Source organism: Neodiprion lecontei, chromosome 5 (assembly GCF_021901455.1).
Source record: "Neodiprion lecontei isolate iyNeoLeco1 chromosome 5, iyNeoLeco1.1, whole genome shotgun sequence".
NCBI lineage: Eukaryota > Metazoa > Arthropoda > Insecta > Hymenoptera > Diprionidae > Neodiprion > Neodiprion lecontei.
Genome location: NC_060264.1, coordinates 3,227,676 through 3,240,818, shown reverse-complemented (window position 1 = coordinate 3,240,818; position 13,143 = coordinate 3,227,676). Strand labels below are relative to the sequence as shown.

The 13,143-nt window shown below is 37.4% G+C and overlaps 2 protein-coding genes and 1 long non-coding RNA gene across 4 annotated transcripts; 2 read left to right on the top strand and 1 right to left on the bottom strand.

Annotated features, from left to right (window-relative positions):
- The first annotated feature begins 184 nt into the window (after positions 1 to 184).
- Positions 185 to 2,320, top strand: LOC124294584 (putative nuclease HARBI1). The gene is made up of 4 exons (XM_046740455.1): positions 185 to 1,053; positions 1,166 to 1,462; positions 1,584 to 1,792; positions 1,891 to 2,320. The coding sequence occupies exons 1-4, from the start codon at positions 787 to 789 to the stop codon at positions 2,183 to 2,185; spliced, it is 1,068 nt and encodes a 355-aa protein (XP_046596411.1). The 5' UTR covers positions 185 to 786; the 3' UTR covers positions 2,186 to 2,320.
- Position 2,321: 1 nt separating this feature from the next.
- On the bottom strand, positions 2,322 to 2,732 carry LOC124294585. The gene is made up of 2 exons (XR_006904489.1): positions 2,673 to 2,732; positions 2,322 to 2,565 (listed from the first exon to the last, which is right to left on the bottom strand). It is a non-coding gene; the product is annotated as an uncharacterized LOC124294585 (long non-coding RNA).
- A 453-nt stretch (positions 2,733 to 3,185) lies between these two features.
- On the top strand, positions 3,186 to 13,051 carry LOC107217069 (transcriptional repressor CTCFL). Of its 2 annotated transcripts, none has more exons than XM_015654440.2 (7): positions 3,186 to 3,554; positions 9,281 to 9,397; positions 9,490 to 10,935; positions 11,021 to 11,305; positions 11,441 to 11,671; positions 11,760 to 11,941; positions 12,306 to 13,051. In XM_015654440.2, the coding sequence occupies exons 1-7, from the start codon at positions 3,399 to 3,401 to the stop codon at positions 12,802 to 12,804; spliced, it is 2,916 nt and encodes a 971-aa protein (XP_015509926.1). In that variant the 5' UTR covers positions 3,186 to 3,398; the 3' UTR covers positions 12,805 to 13,051. The 2 variants fall into 2 exon arrangements, with proteins under 2 accessions (XP_015509926.1, XP_046598031.1); XM_046742075.1 differs by lacking the exon at positions 3,186 to 3,554 and adding an exon at positions 7,238 to 9,161.
- The last annotated feature ends 92 nt before the right edge of the window (positions 13,052 to 13,143 follow it).

Here is a 13,143-nt window from a genome sequence, read left to right as displayed (position 1 = left end):
CCACTGAGTTCGTGAGTAGCTCCTCTGCCTCTATCCTAGGGAGTTTTTAGCGCTGTCAGATAATGTATTACTCAAGTTATTACTAGATTTTCAGTACCATGTATTGTCGATAAGAAGCGCTCTTTAAACCATAGAGCATATACGATTCACCCCCACGGTTCACAATTCTGTCCTAGGCCGGTATTCATAGTCAGTGCTTAAGACCGGACTCGAATAAGACGGTCTTATACGAGGCCTTAAGATGGCGTTTGGTTCCATAGACGTCAAACAAGACGGTCTTGAGACGCGGCAAATAAGACGGTCTTCATCAAGTCGGTCTTATTCGAAGCGTGCTTACAAGGTTGCATAGTCCAGTCTTATTTGAAATAAGCATGGTCTTGAGCACGCAACGTTTCATAGTCAATTAACGCAGTCTTATTTACGTATCTTGATCAAGTCGAGTTCGGACTGCACTTAAGCAAATGCTTGTTGCCTAAATATTACTCAATTGTTCTGATGCGTACGAAATTGATAATTACGAATTGTTTGGAAAATATTATATTCGAACAATATAAATTAACAGGAATAGATTGTGAAGGAATGTTTGGGAAAGTGCAGCTGGGACGGGATTATTTACTGTAAAAGGGTAGCAACGGAAACTTGCAATTGAAGTAGAGGTTATGAGAGCATTCGCTTTGAAAAATTTGTGAAGTGAAGTGAATAGTGAAATTCTACTGACATGGCGAATATGCAAGATATGTTTAATTTCTACGATCAGATCGAAGAAATGAATAATATGATTGTTCAATGGTCAACGTTGGGCCGAATGACGAAGACGAGGGTGAAGTACAGCGAGCTCCGAAGAGATACATCAGAGATGGTCAAAACCCGTTCGAGTTTTATTCCGAGCAGGAGTTCAAACGGCGATTCCGATTTTCAAAGGATGGTATTATGTACGGAATACTACCTAGAATTGAAGCTGCCTTAGTCAGTGCCAATAATCGTGGTCTACCAATTCCACCTGTCATGCAATTATTAATATGTCTACGATTTTACGCTACCGCTAGCTTTCAAGTAAGGATCATTGTGATTATAATTCCTGACATTCTACTGAAAATATAAAGTGATTTCATTGCTTCCTGTGATCATGGAATAAATGATTGCTAATACATTTTGTACTGTACAGCTCGTCAACGGAGATCTGATGACTATATCGCAGTCTACAGTATCGAGGATAATACACAGAGTATCGGCTCAAATTGCATCATTGATTCACGCAATTATCAAATTTCCTAGTACGGAAGCTGCTATGATCGCAAACAGAGATCTATTCAGACAACTTGGTGCACGCAGGGAGGGTATCGGTTTACCTGGCGTTGATGGCGCTATCGACTGCACTCACATTCGATTATGTCATACGAAATTTGCAGACCTGCAGGAGGTTTATAGGAATCGTAAGGGATATTTTTCCCTCAATGTACAGGTATGTCGCGTTGGTGATAACCGTTTACAAATACCATAAGTTGCAATTAATTTTATCTAGGATACAAATAAACAATACTATTCTATGAAAATCGGTACTTTTAATTTAAATGATACCACAGGCAGTTGTCGGACCCAATATGGAATTCTTGGATGTGGTTCCGGAATGGCCTGGAAGTAACCATGACAGTCAAATATTCCAAAATTCACGAATTTACATGCGGTATCATGAGAGACAACTTACTGAAACCCTGGTTGGAGATGCCGGCTATCCGTGCTTGCCATTTCTGCTGACTCCACTGGCAAATCCAATTACAGATGCTCAACAAAGGTAAGATAAAGATTATCGCATTACTTTAGATTTCGATAAGTAGTCATAAAATTGACAAAGTATACATGTGTGAATTAACCAAGTCGGTATCTTGATAGGTATAACAACGTACAAAGCAGAACAAGGCAAATTGTTGAAAGAACATTTGGAGTTTGGAAGCGACGTTTTCCTTGCCTATCCCGAGGTTTGGGAACCAAATTGTTGTGCTCTACCACAATTGTTGTAGCTTGTGCCGTACTACACAATTTATCACTAACATTGGATAATGCTCTTCCGGAAGATAATCGCATCGAGGAAGAAGAAGCGGATGAATTGCCACTTCAAGCACCGCATTGGCAGCCTGGAGAGGGTTTTGCAATACGCGAAGCTCTAATCGAACGGTTATTCATTTAATCAAAATATATGTATATCAAGTTAATTTAATTGTAAAGACTAATTGATTTTAGAATGAATATACTCCAAATATTTAATAAAATTGAATTTAATCTGTACAAACAGTTAACATTAGAATACATATTTTACTCATAACTTATCATTGGTTCTCATTTTATTTTTAAACCCCTCACTTACTCATGAAAATACTGATATGTACGTAATTGTACTAAGCGTCAGTCTTATAGTTACGATAATACTTATGAAAATTTGTCTACGTAAAAATATTCAGTACATTATAAATACAGCCAGTAAATAGAACTAAAGTTGCTCTTTTGAACTTTGAAGATCAAAGGTTGTCCCTTTCACGCGCATTTTTTTGCAAGTCTGCACCGGGATTCCTTTTAACATATCAATACAATTTATTTATCAGTAACCGGTATAGAGATTTACATAATGATATAGGTTAAAATATGTGTATATAAAAATTATATACACATAAACATACACTATAAAATTCTTTTTCTTCTTCTTCGTTTTATAGCTATACACCCACTACAAAAAATTGTATGCGATTTGTTCCCGTTTTTTAGTTCCTCTACGTGGCGCTAACGTTGTTGTGTTCATAAACTATAAAAATACTCAAGAGCTGCATGCCTATACGAATATCTTGCACAGGCTGAGAAATAAAATCCGAGCATCTTATTGGGGGATACATCGGAAATATTCCGAACATAACCGAACGTCGAATAAGACCGTCTCAAGCTCAGTCTTCGTCAAGACGGTCTTGAATGAAATAAGCTAGCGCTTGAGACCAAATTCTTGACGAAGACCGTCTTGTTTTCCGACTATGAATACATAGCATCTCAAGACGGTCTTGAACGAATAAGACGATCTTCACCAAGACGGTCTTAAGCACCGCCTTGAGACCTGACTATGAATACGGGCCCTAGAACCTGATTGGCTGACCCTCCTCACCCCCTTCCCTACGCGAAGCGCGTTGACCGTGCAAAAGAGTGCAGTCTGCCGCAGCGAGTCGGCAATAGGCACGATTATTTTTTACGCGTTATTTCCTTTTTTTTTTTTAGTTTAAAAATAGTGTGTGTAACGATAATTTTCCCAGTGTTTAGTAATGGCAGGTTTAGGTATTGATGGTTTACTTTGATGTCATCGGTTCTCTTCCTGATGATTTTTCAACATTTCTCGGGTTCTCAAGTAGTCTGAACGGTGCCCCATGTCGGCGTACACAACAACGAAAATGGCGTTGGAAGAGGAGGCGCAGATCTGCAGGCTTTGCGGGCAGTGCGAGAGCATTTACATTGACGTATTTGGCGAGGAAGGGACCAAGAGATATCTGGGCTTGAAGATTCACACGAAAATCAACATTTTGGTAATTGTATACCTCAATTCACATTTGATTACGCACACTCACTGCCCGGAGTCCAATGTTGTTGTCGGCTGGTCAAAACCGTCGAAGGCGGCGTTCGATCAATTACCCACGTGGATGGTCCTAGGTTTAAATGGCTTTTTTCCCTACACCGAAATCATCAAGAAAATTGAACCACGCTGATACTCGATTTCATTGATAATGATTTCACTGATAAGGATATCCGAAGACTAAGGTCCGATTGCCCCCCAACCATTTTGCGTGAAACTAGTATAAACATATTGCATGTTTTTGTTTTTTCTTAAAGTATCCGAATCTAGCCGTTAAGGTATAAATAGAATGATTTATTAAACGTTGTGATGATGCCTTTCAAGTCTGCGACTAGTTGTGAAAATTGTAAAACATAGCCTCTGTGTGATGTGAGAATTGTTGAAACTATTTCATAATCTGACACATACCATGTGTGTCGCAGCAGGTACGTCTTTTGTTTGTAGCTGTAAGCTTAGACTTTAATCCTGTAAACTTTTATTGTTTTCAATAGAGTATAGAGCGGTAGGCTTTTAAAATATTACGTCGCTCATCTGTACTGTTTCATTTGAGAAGTTTGTTTTTTTTTATCGTCAACCTGATTAGATATTTCGAAATGTGTCTATAGGTTTTTCAACCGCACGTCACATGCACATGTCTTCTTGAATTTGAAGTATTTTATTTCAGTTGAACCATCTGTCCTTTATTGTGTGAATTTATGTGTAATACATGGATACGGCAGTATTCTCTGAGAAAAAAGATCATGTATGCTATACGTTTATCGAGTTGATGCAGAGTATCGAGTAATACAAGACACATTAAGTTCCGAAAGTTTCCTTATTTACTCTTTTCCTTTATAAATTATTATAAAACTATTAGAACAGCACGAAACACAACAAAAGATACTGAAATAAATTGTTTTCGTAAGTTTTGTTTTGTCTCCTTGTCAACAAAATGAATATATTATGTTGGTTCTCATATTATTACTTCTATCCTCTAAAACATTATTCATCGACTGTTTAAGTCTTTTATTATTACTCGGTTTTTGTTTATTCGCTGTATGCCTAAGCCTTAGAATTTTTGTTTGAATCGCAGATAGATGAGAGGGACCCGCTGCCCAAGGCGATCTGCGTACAGTGCCTGGGCAAGCTGGAATTCGTTTGCGATTTTCAGGAGGAATGCCTTCGCACCCAACAACTGTTGCGCGATCGTTTCAATTGGCCATCTCCCACTGACGTTGTAAGTCATATATATTGTTTTCACTGTAACACTAGCTAAATCCCCATAGCTCTGCCGCTCTATTACTCTATATCTGATACAATTGATTGCAAGTACACGTTCTGCTTGGATGTTTTTCTCTCCGTGTGAAATGGACTCGTGGTATATTTTATATATTTTCTACTTTTGTTTTTGATTTCAACTTACAATGGAATTAAAAATCATTTCTAACCATGTGCCTTTCACACTGGGGCTTTCTGCTCAATGTTGCCAAATCAGGAGCATCAAAGATTGAGGTATTTCACTTTATAGTATAGTGCCAAGAAATATTTCTATTTATTCCAGATGAAGGATTTATCTTTGCTTTTCTGCTTCAATTCCTGTGCGTGGCAACATTGATTAGCTTGCTGAGTCCAAAACAAACGGTGCCTGCAAATAAATAGTCTTCGAGTTTTTGTGTAAAACCTCATAAATTTTCATTATCTACACATCTTTCTGTGGGTACTTCGAGCACCTCAGTGTCCTCGTACGTTTAATTTGCTCTGTCTGCAGGATGAAGTGAAAAACGACCAAACTCCGTCTTGTCCTCCACTGAACAACAATAACGTCGACAAAAACCAAAATCCCCCAGGTGAAGATGCCGTTTCCAAAGACTGCAATCAAAGTCTACCTTTGGATGGCCAAATTTCACCTATCGTTGAAGGCACTGGTATATCAATTGACCCAGATTCGGTTGAAACGTCAGTCACAAATCTGCCTATAAAGCAACCTCAAGTTGATATTTTGGTGGATTTAACGGAAAAAACAGCAAAAACAAATACAACTCAATGCGATAATTTGCAAAATACTCAACAGCCAATTAGTAAAAGTAACAGTAGTAGTAGTAGTCGTAGTAGTAATAGTAATAATAATAATAGCAGCAGCAGTGGTACAAATAACGATACACCTGGATTTGACATAAACGAAGTCTGTCAGAATGCACCAATTGCAAATAGGCTACGAAGCCACGGCAATAACACAGAAAATATTGGCTCAGTGGCCTGCCAGAATTCAGAGGTGTCTGAGCCATCCCAGGAGCATGGTGATATGATACAGATTCCCACTTCTGCCTTGAACAAGGTTCTTACAACTGTTGCTAATTCAGAGAATATGCAAGTCACGGTCAAAGAATCTACAGGTATGAATGGTTGCAATGAGGACATCAACTTCATTATTGAGTTGCGGCACAAACAAAAAACCGACTGTGTTACCGTCCTGGCCAAGGTGTTTCCTGATCAGGGCTCATGCATGGTAGATCGTGGGGCTATAGTAAAACTCCTTGAAAATCAGAACGGCTCAGAGATTCGTGCTATTGTTGACAAAGTATTCAACCGAACGAACTCTAAGGAGGATGAAGATGGGGACGTTGAGGCACGGCTACTAGCTGGACGGAATCCAGAAGACCTCTTCCGCATGGACGGAGAAGAAATTAGCGTGGATGAAAACATTGAGCAGACAATTGTGGACAAGCGATCGCGCTACATTTGTCGGCTTTGCCGAAAGAAATACAGCCGCAAGGACAAGTGTATCGTTCATGTCAAAACTCATCTCGGGATAAAACAATACTTGTGTACTCTCTGCCCAGCTAAATTTGTCTGCAAGTCTGACGTTCTGAAGCATATCAGGTCCACCCACACAAATCCAAGGCCCTTCCAATGTCCCAAGTGCCCAAGGAGATTGCGGTCTAAATTCGACCTCACAGAACATGAGAATGTACACCAAGGCATAAAGCCATATGCATGTGACGAATGCGGCCTTCGATATCACCATAAAGTTTCACTACAAATGCATGCCAAGTCTCACCTACCCTCCCAGAATCTTGCGTGTGAGTACTGTGGCAATGTGTTTCCGTTTCGCACGAGACTGCTGAGCCACATAGCCAGCGTTCATATGAAGAATCGGCGAAATTTCCGATGCCACTTCTGTTACAATTTGTACTCTAGCTTATCCGTACTAAATGACCATATCAAGTCCAGCCATGCTGCAACCCATGTCTGCGAAGTTTGCGGCAAAGAGTTCAAAGTAAAGTCGAAGTACAAGAGTCACGTGCTTCAGCACAAAAATCCAAGGCCGTTCAGTTGCCCCATTTGCAATAATAAATACGCTTCTAGGACATTTTTGAGTGAGCATCTATCGAAACATCAGGGCCTTCGTAAACATGTATGCCAGAAGTGTGGTGCAACTTTTGCTCAGGCAAGTCATCTGGCTGCCCACAGACACGTCCACGGAGAGAAAAAGTACCCTTGTCCTGATTGCGGACGACGTTTCAACCGGCAAGATAACATGAAGGTGCATAGAAAACGGCACTTTAAGTCTACAAGCGCCAAGCCAAAGGATAAGCAAAAGGGAACCAAGGCTGCTGCTAAGGACAATGTTGATCCTGCAATTCCAATTGAAAAATAGTTTAAACTTGGATTTTCCTTTGGTTGTACACTAAAGTGCCAAGCAAACAGTTCTTATCTTTATTCCTGTTTTGCCCTTTAAGTTTATACCCAGAAATTTGGGCTAACTGTAGGAAAGATTGACTGTGGGGCAAAAAATTCCAATGAAATTATGCAGACTGGAAAAAAGGTTGATAGATATCTTTGGCAAATCATAAGTCGCGACTAAAAATCTGTAGGGCTTCCAAGGTGAGATGTCACAAACATGTGACATATGAAAAATTCTCAAAAATTTGATGTAAAGTACAGGTTTGAAATTTGTAACGTTTATGTAACAATGTGTTTTTCGGAAAAATCGTTATTTCGTAACTTCAATACTGACTGAAATTCAGTAAACCTTACTGAAACAGTACATACGGATTCTGAAAACTCAGCACCTTCAAAGCCATTGTAAAGATGGAAGTCAGTGATTTATTTATTTTTTACTAATAATTCGTTATGTCAACGTTACTAATTTCAAATTTATTGTAAAATAAAACAATTTTCCACTGTTTATCTAACTAATTTAAATGAAATTTGAAGAGGGATGTATAAGACTACTTTTGTGACTTTTATACTGAGATAGTAACGAGCGAATATATATTTTTGAAAATTCTACATTTAGAATTAACTTTAAGAAAGTTCCAAACCGTATGAGATAAATATTATATAGTAATCATTGTTTTAGGAAAGTATTTGCGTTAAACTTCCAGAGCTGGTGTCAAAAAGATCAAAAGCTTTTGCTATAAACAGTGCAATTAATACATCTGCATTGATTATTTGATGCTCAGGTTCACAGGAGATTTATGATAATCAATTGAATATGTATGCAGGTGCCTTTAACTTAAGAAAACGGCCTGGCTGTTGGTTTGTGAAATCATTCATGTAATTGAAAACGAGTAAACAGCATCAACTTTATACTAATTCATATTAACTAAAAGAAAATTTGATGCATTTCTCATGCGATCTAGCAAAAAATAGGTAACTCCTTATCAAAGTAGTATTTATGGACGAATCGGCTAAGGTCGATTATTAAGAGAGAGCTGAAGTCACTATATTATGATTTTCTTTTAAATAACCTTCAGCAATTTGCAGTACCGTAGCATCAAATATTTATATTCATTTCGATAAAGATAGCACAATTTTGTGTTATTTAATATTGAATATAAAAGTTCTGCATGTGTTTGACCGTTGACATAAGCGGTTAAAGAAATGTAAACACGGAAAGCAACGAATTCACACAAATTAATTTTTCAATCGAACTTTGAATAAAACTGTAATACGTTGTCTTTGCCGAACTAAATAGAAGTAATTAATTATGCTACAGCTATTTTTTTGAAGATTATGTTAGTAAAAAACAATCCGTACTCATTGTCAGTTCAGCTTCCAATTATTGTTAACAACATGAAAAAATTTTGTCATGAACATTTTTTTAAATATCTATTTGAGTTACCAAATCAGAATGTTTATCTGAAACCATTAACACTATGTGTTGAATTAAGAAATAGCAAAGTACCTCTGAAAAAAACATCTGTTCTATTTGATAAGATCATGAATAAAGAATGATATTTTGAAACACCGAAAATATCGTTTACAATCATAATATAGGCATGGGTTAACCATTTTCCACGACCCGAGAAAAAAGTAAAGTTCACCTGGTATTAAGCGAAAACGACATACGCGAATTGCTTTACAATCTAATCACCAAAAAACATAATCCATCCACATATCCATCCTTGAATAGATTGCACTTCTAGAATAATAAGCTGAATACCATCTGGATGTTAGTTAGCTCGCAGCTTACCTATATCTTAAGCTAAACGAATCTTTTTCTTTGATGATTTATAAAGGGAAAATGAAAAAGAAATACAATTAGTAAAGGAAGCGTAATTATCTAATTTATTATGTAAGTATATTCAATTACCCCACAAGAAATTCTATGAACCCTGATATTTATTTGATATCTTTATTATACTATTCAACTTATTTGTATAACTGATTTCAACTCGGATTTTATTTTTATAGATCAAGGAGGATGATGGATTGACACAGAAAGTTTGCATGCGGTGCATAGGCACCCTGGAATTTGTTAGCGATTTTCACACCAAATGTCATGAAACACAACAACAACTTTTACAAGCTGTAAGTTTATATAGTATATTTTTAACATTCCCTTAGATAGTTACATATTGTTTATGTCAATTAACTGAACCACACAAATTTTCCAATTTCAGAAAGAACGAACAAAAAAATTGACTGAGCGTGATGTTAAAGTAGATTCAGAAGTGGATAAAGAAAATATTTTGCCGAACAACAGCTTGATTAGATCTAATGGAGCTGAATTAAAAGTCTTGCCTACCACAGAAGATGTAAAGTTCGAAGGAAACAGACCCTTCGAACAAATTTTTGAATATCACAACAAACAGTCTTTACCAAGAAAGAGCAGTCGCATTCAGAAGAAAAAATTAAACAAAGTCAAGATACTTAAAGAGGAGAACAAGGTTTTTGAACGTGTGACCGGCTCTTTGGAAAATATTGGCAATTTAAGGGAAAACGGAGTAATGGAAATTTCAGAGTGTCAAAATCAGAGAACTTTGCCTAATAAAACACGTAAAGCAGCATTGGCCCGGAGCCGTAATTCTAAAACAATAAAAACCCATGGAAAAAGTTGCAATGGTCTTGGCCAAGGAGGCGCTACACTCACCCATAGTGACAAACGAAAAATAGGGCGGAAAAACTGTGGTAATAGGAAAATGCAAAAAAATGAAAGCAAAAATCTAGCATGTTCAACTTCGTGGAAGAACAATTTGATGGAAAGAGGTGTCAGAGGTACAGGTAGAGCTGTACAGGGGATTATTAAATTCGATGGTAAATGTTCCAAGCATAATTCTCGGAATGAGAATAATTCCAAGAAATTCGATGAGCAGCTTACAACTTTCACTGAGGATAAAATTAACGAATCTAACAATGTACCAAATATGCTAAAAGGTGAGAACTCAAATTGGACAATGAATCGAAGTGAGAAATTTGTGAAATTACGAGCTTGTGCTATAATGTCAATCACACAATGTTCTTCAAGAGGAGTAGGCGCAGAATCAGTTGAGAAAAGTCCCCAACCTGGCGAGGAGGCTGGAGAAATACAATCCTGGAAGTATGATACAACGAAAGAATGGGCAGGTGACGATATTTCAAAAATTGAATCTGTACAAGATGTCGGGCGTGAAACGAATTCCACAGCAGCTTTGCTGGTGAGAAACTCAGTGATCAAATTGGTAAAGGATGTTCAAACAAATAGAGGTGATGAATTTGCATCGACATTACTAACAGTGGTAGGTTCGTCAAACGATGAAATAAATTGTCAAAGAAACGAGTCGAAGATCATTGACGCACCATTGTCTTTAATAGATTCATTGAAGGACGATGGTTCGCAAGAATTAAATAAGCATAGTAAACGAAATGTTACTAGTTGTCAGGATAGACGAAAAAAGTCTGAGGGTCGATTTGGTAAACTTACCGAACTGATAACAAACGAGCAGAAGGAGATCATAGAAACTCTGTATACTGTGAACATGGGTGTAGTCAATGACGAGAAGGTTCACAAAAATATAAAGATTTTAGATAAAGTGAGAGTAACGTGTTCAATATGTGGAAAGATATACTCAAGAATGGACAAATGCCAGGTAAATGACTACTTCTTTTTTGCTAACTTGTGCAGCATCTAGGTGTAACTGGAAAATTTTTACAATACTGTAACAAATCCAACAGGTGCATGTTTGGGGTCACCTAAACATGAAGCCGTATTGTTGCAAATCGTGCGACTTTGTCACACTAACAGTGAGCAACATTCGCTGCCACATAAGAAAACGTCATTTAAAGATTAAACCGTTCCACTGCAATCTATGTGAGAAAAGTTACGGCACTGCAGTCTTGCTAGAGGAACACATTAATTCTCATACGGGTGCAAAACCTTACAAATGCAAAATTTGCGACTTCGCCACTTCCAACAGGCAGGTGCTGAGCTATCACAAAACTACCCATAAACCCGCGAAAGTGAGTATATGACGTAATACTTGATATAATTGTAACATGTCGAAGTGTTCATAAATTACCAAGCCTTATTCCTATGCTCCTGAACTTGGGAAAAGCTTTGCGTCATGTACTATAAGTTACATTCATATTTTACAGGATATATCCTGCGAGGTTTGTGGCAAGAAGTTTTTCTCAAATTGCAGAATGCGAGCACACATGATTGTGCACAAAAAAGATAGGAGTCTGATATGCAAGCTTTGCTCTACATATCTTTGCAATGCAGAGGCCCTCAAAAAGCATTACGACAAGGTTCACTCGCGGGACTACATCTGCAGTGTTTGCGGTATACGAACCAAGTCGAAAAAAGCTTTAACCAACCATGAAAAAGTAATTTCCGTAGTTTTTAAATGTACATGCTCACACAATGAACAAAATGAATAGAAATAAATTTACCAGGATCGTTGTGAAATCACAGGTACATTCAGCAGCTAAATACAGGTGTCCACTTTGTTCAAACGTCTACAAAAGTAAACATATGCTGAAGGAGCATATTCTTAAACATCAAGGAATTCGAAAGTACAAATGCGAATTGTGCCAGAAGTCTTTTGGCCAACAATCCCACATCTCTGCTCATATGAGCGTGCATATGGGTAAAAGGTGAATTTGTCAAGAAATATTTCAGTTACTTCCAAAATTTTATTTCCCCTTTTACAATAATATCTTAGGTTTGGTAGTAGAATGCTTTCAATTTGTTGGCAAGCAAAGAATATTTACAAGTCCTCTGTTGTTTGTAATAATTAAATGAACAAGGACAAATAAAAAGCTGCTTTATTAAACCTTGGGACTGATCCCCTTAGGTGATGCACAATACTGTTGAGGATTTACATATTCATGAGCATACATGTATACATATATCTAACAAAAAGTATTGTACAAATAAGCGAAAATTGAAAAATTGAACCTAATGTTTTTTCGGACCATCCTATACTTAAAATGAGTATTGTTCAACGGTTTCTTTCAGATATCCATGTCCTGGCTGCAGTAAACTCTTCAACCGTAAAGACAATATGAGAATCCATACACGACGCTGTAAGGTATTCAATTCTAATCCGGAAATGAAGAATTTGTGGATGGATCAAATGGATGCTACCAGTTCTTGTGTAACGAATACCAAATCCGTCTCGGTATCAGAAGCGCCCGCCATACCAGCTGCTACAACGCAAGCGTCTACTTATTCAAAGTCTGATGAAAAAATTGAGACTAACTTAGGAATGACGAAGATAAACTTACCGGACACGACTGATGATTCTACATCTTTTAAATCGACCTCGGACCTACGAGATTCACGTGACTTTATACGTGATCAAGGCATTGGGGAATTCAAATCCGACAAGGATGGAAAAGTTCTACGACTGGGTGAAGTAGAAGTATTCCCACTGCCAAATACCAACATAATCGCTTTTCAGAATGAGGGTAATATGGTTATTACCGAGAATGTACTGAGACCCGAATGTTTTTAGTTCCTATGACGTTCAAGTTATCAACTGTTTGTTTTATTCCTCTCTTTAATTGATAATTCAAATTGCAGTTTGAATACAACCTTGTCGGCGTTCTATATTTTCGAGTCGTGAACTAATCACGTGACTTCTTAGCCTGATGATGTCTAAATCTCCAGCTTGTAAACTGTCCATATATTGTAACTAAAAGACTGATTTACCCTGAGACTGTAACTGAAAGTTCCTAAATAAAGTTAATTTTTTTACATAATTTTTTAGCGCTATTTTTGTACTGTCTTCTACGACTTAATTGAGATTGAAAATTCTTTGATTTCAAGAATTGCCAAACATCGGTTGCTGAAA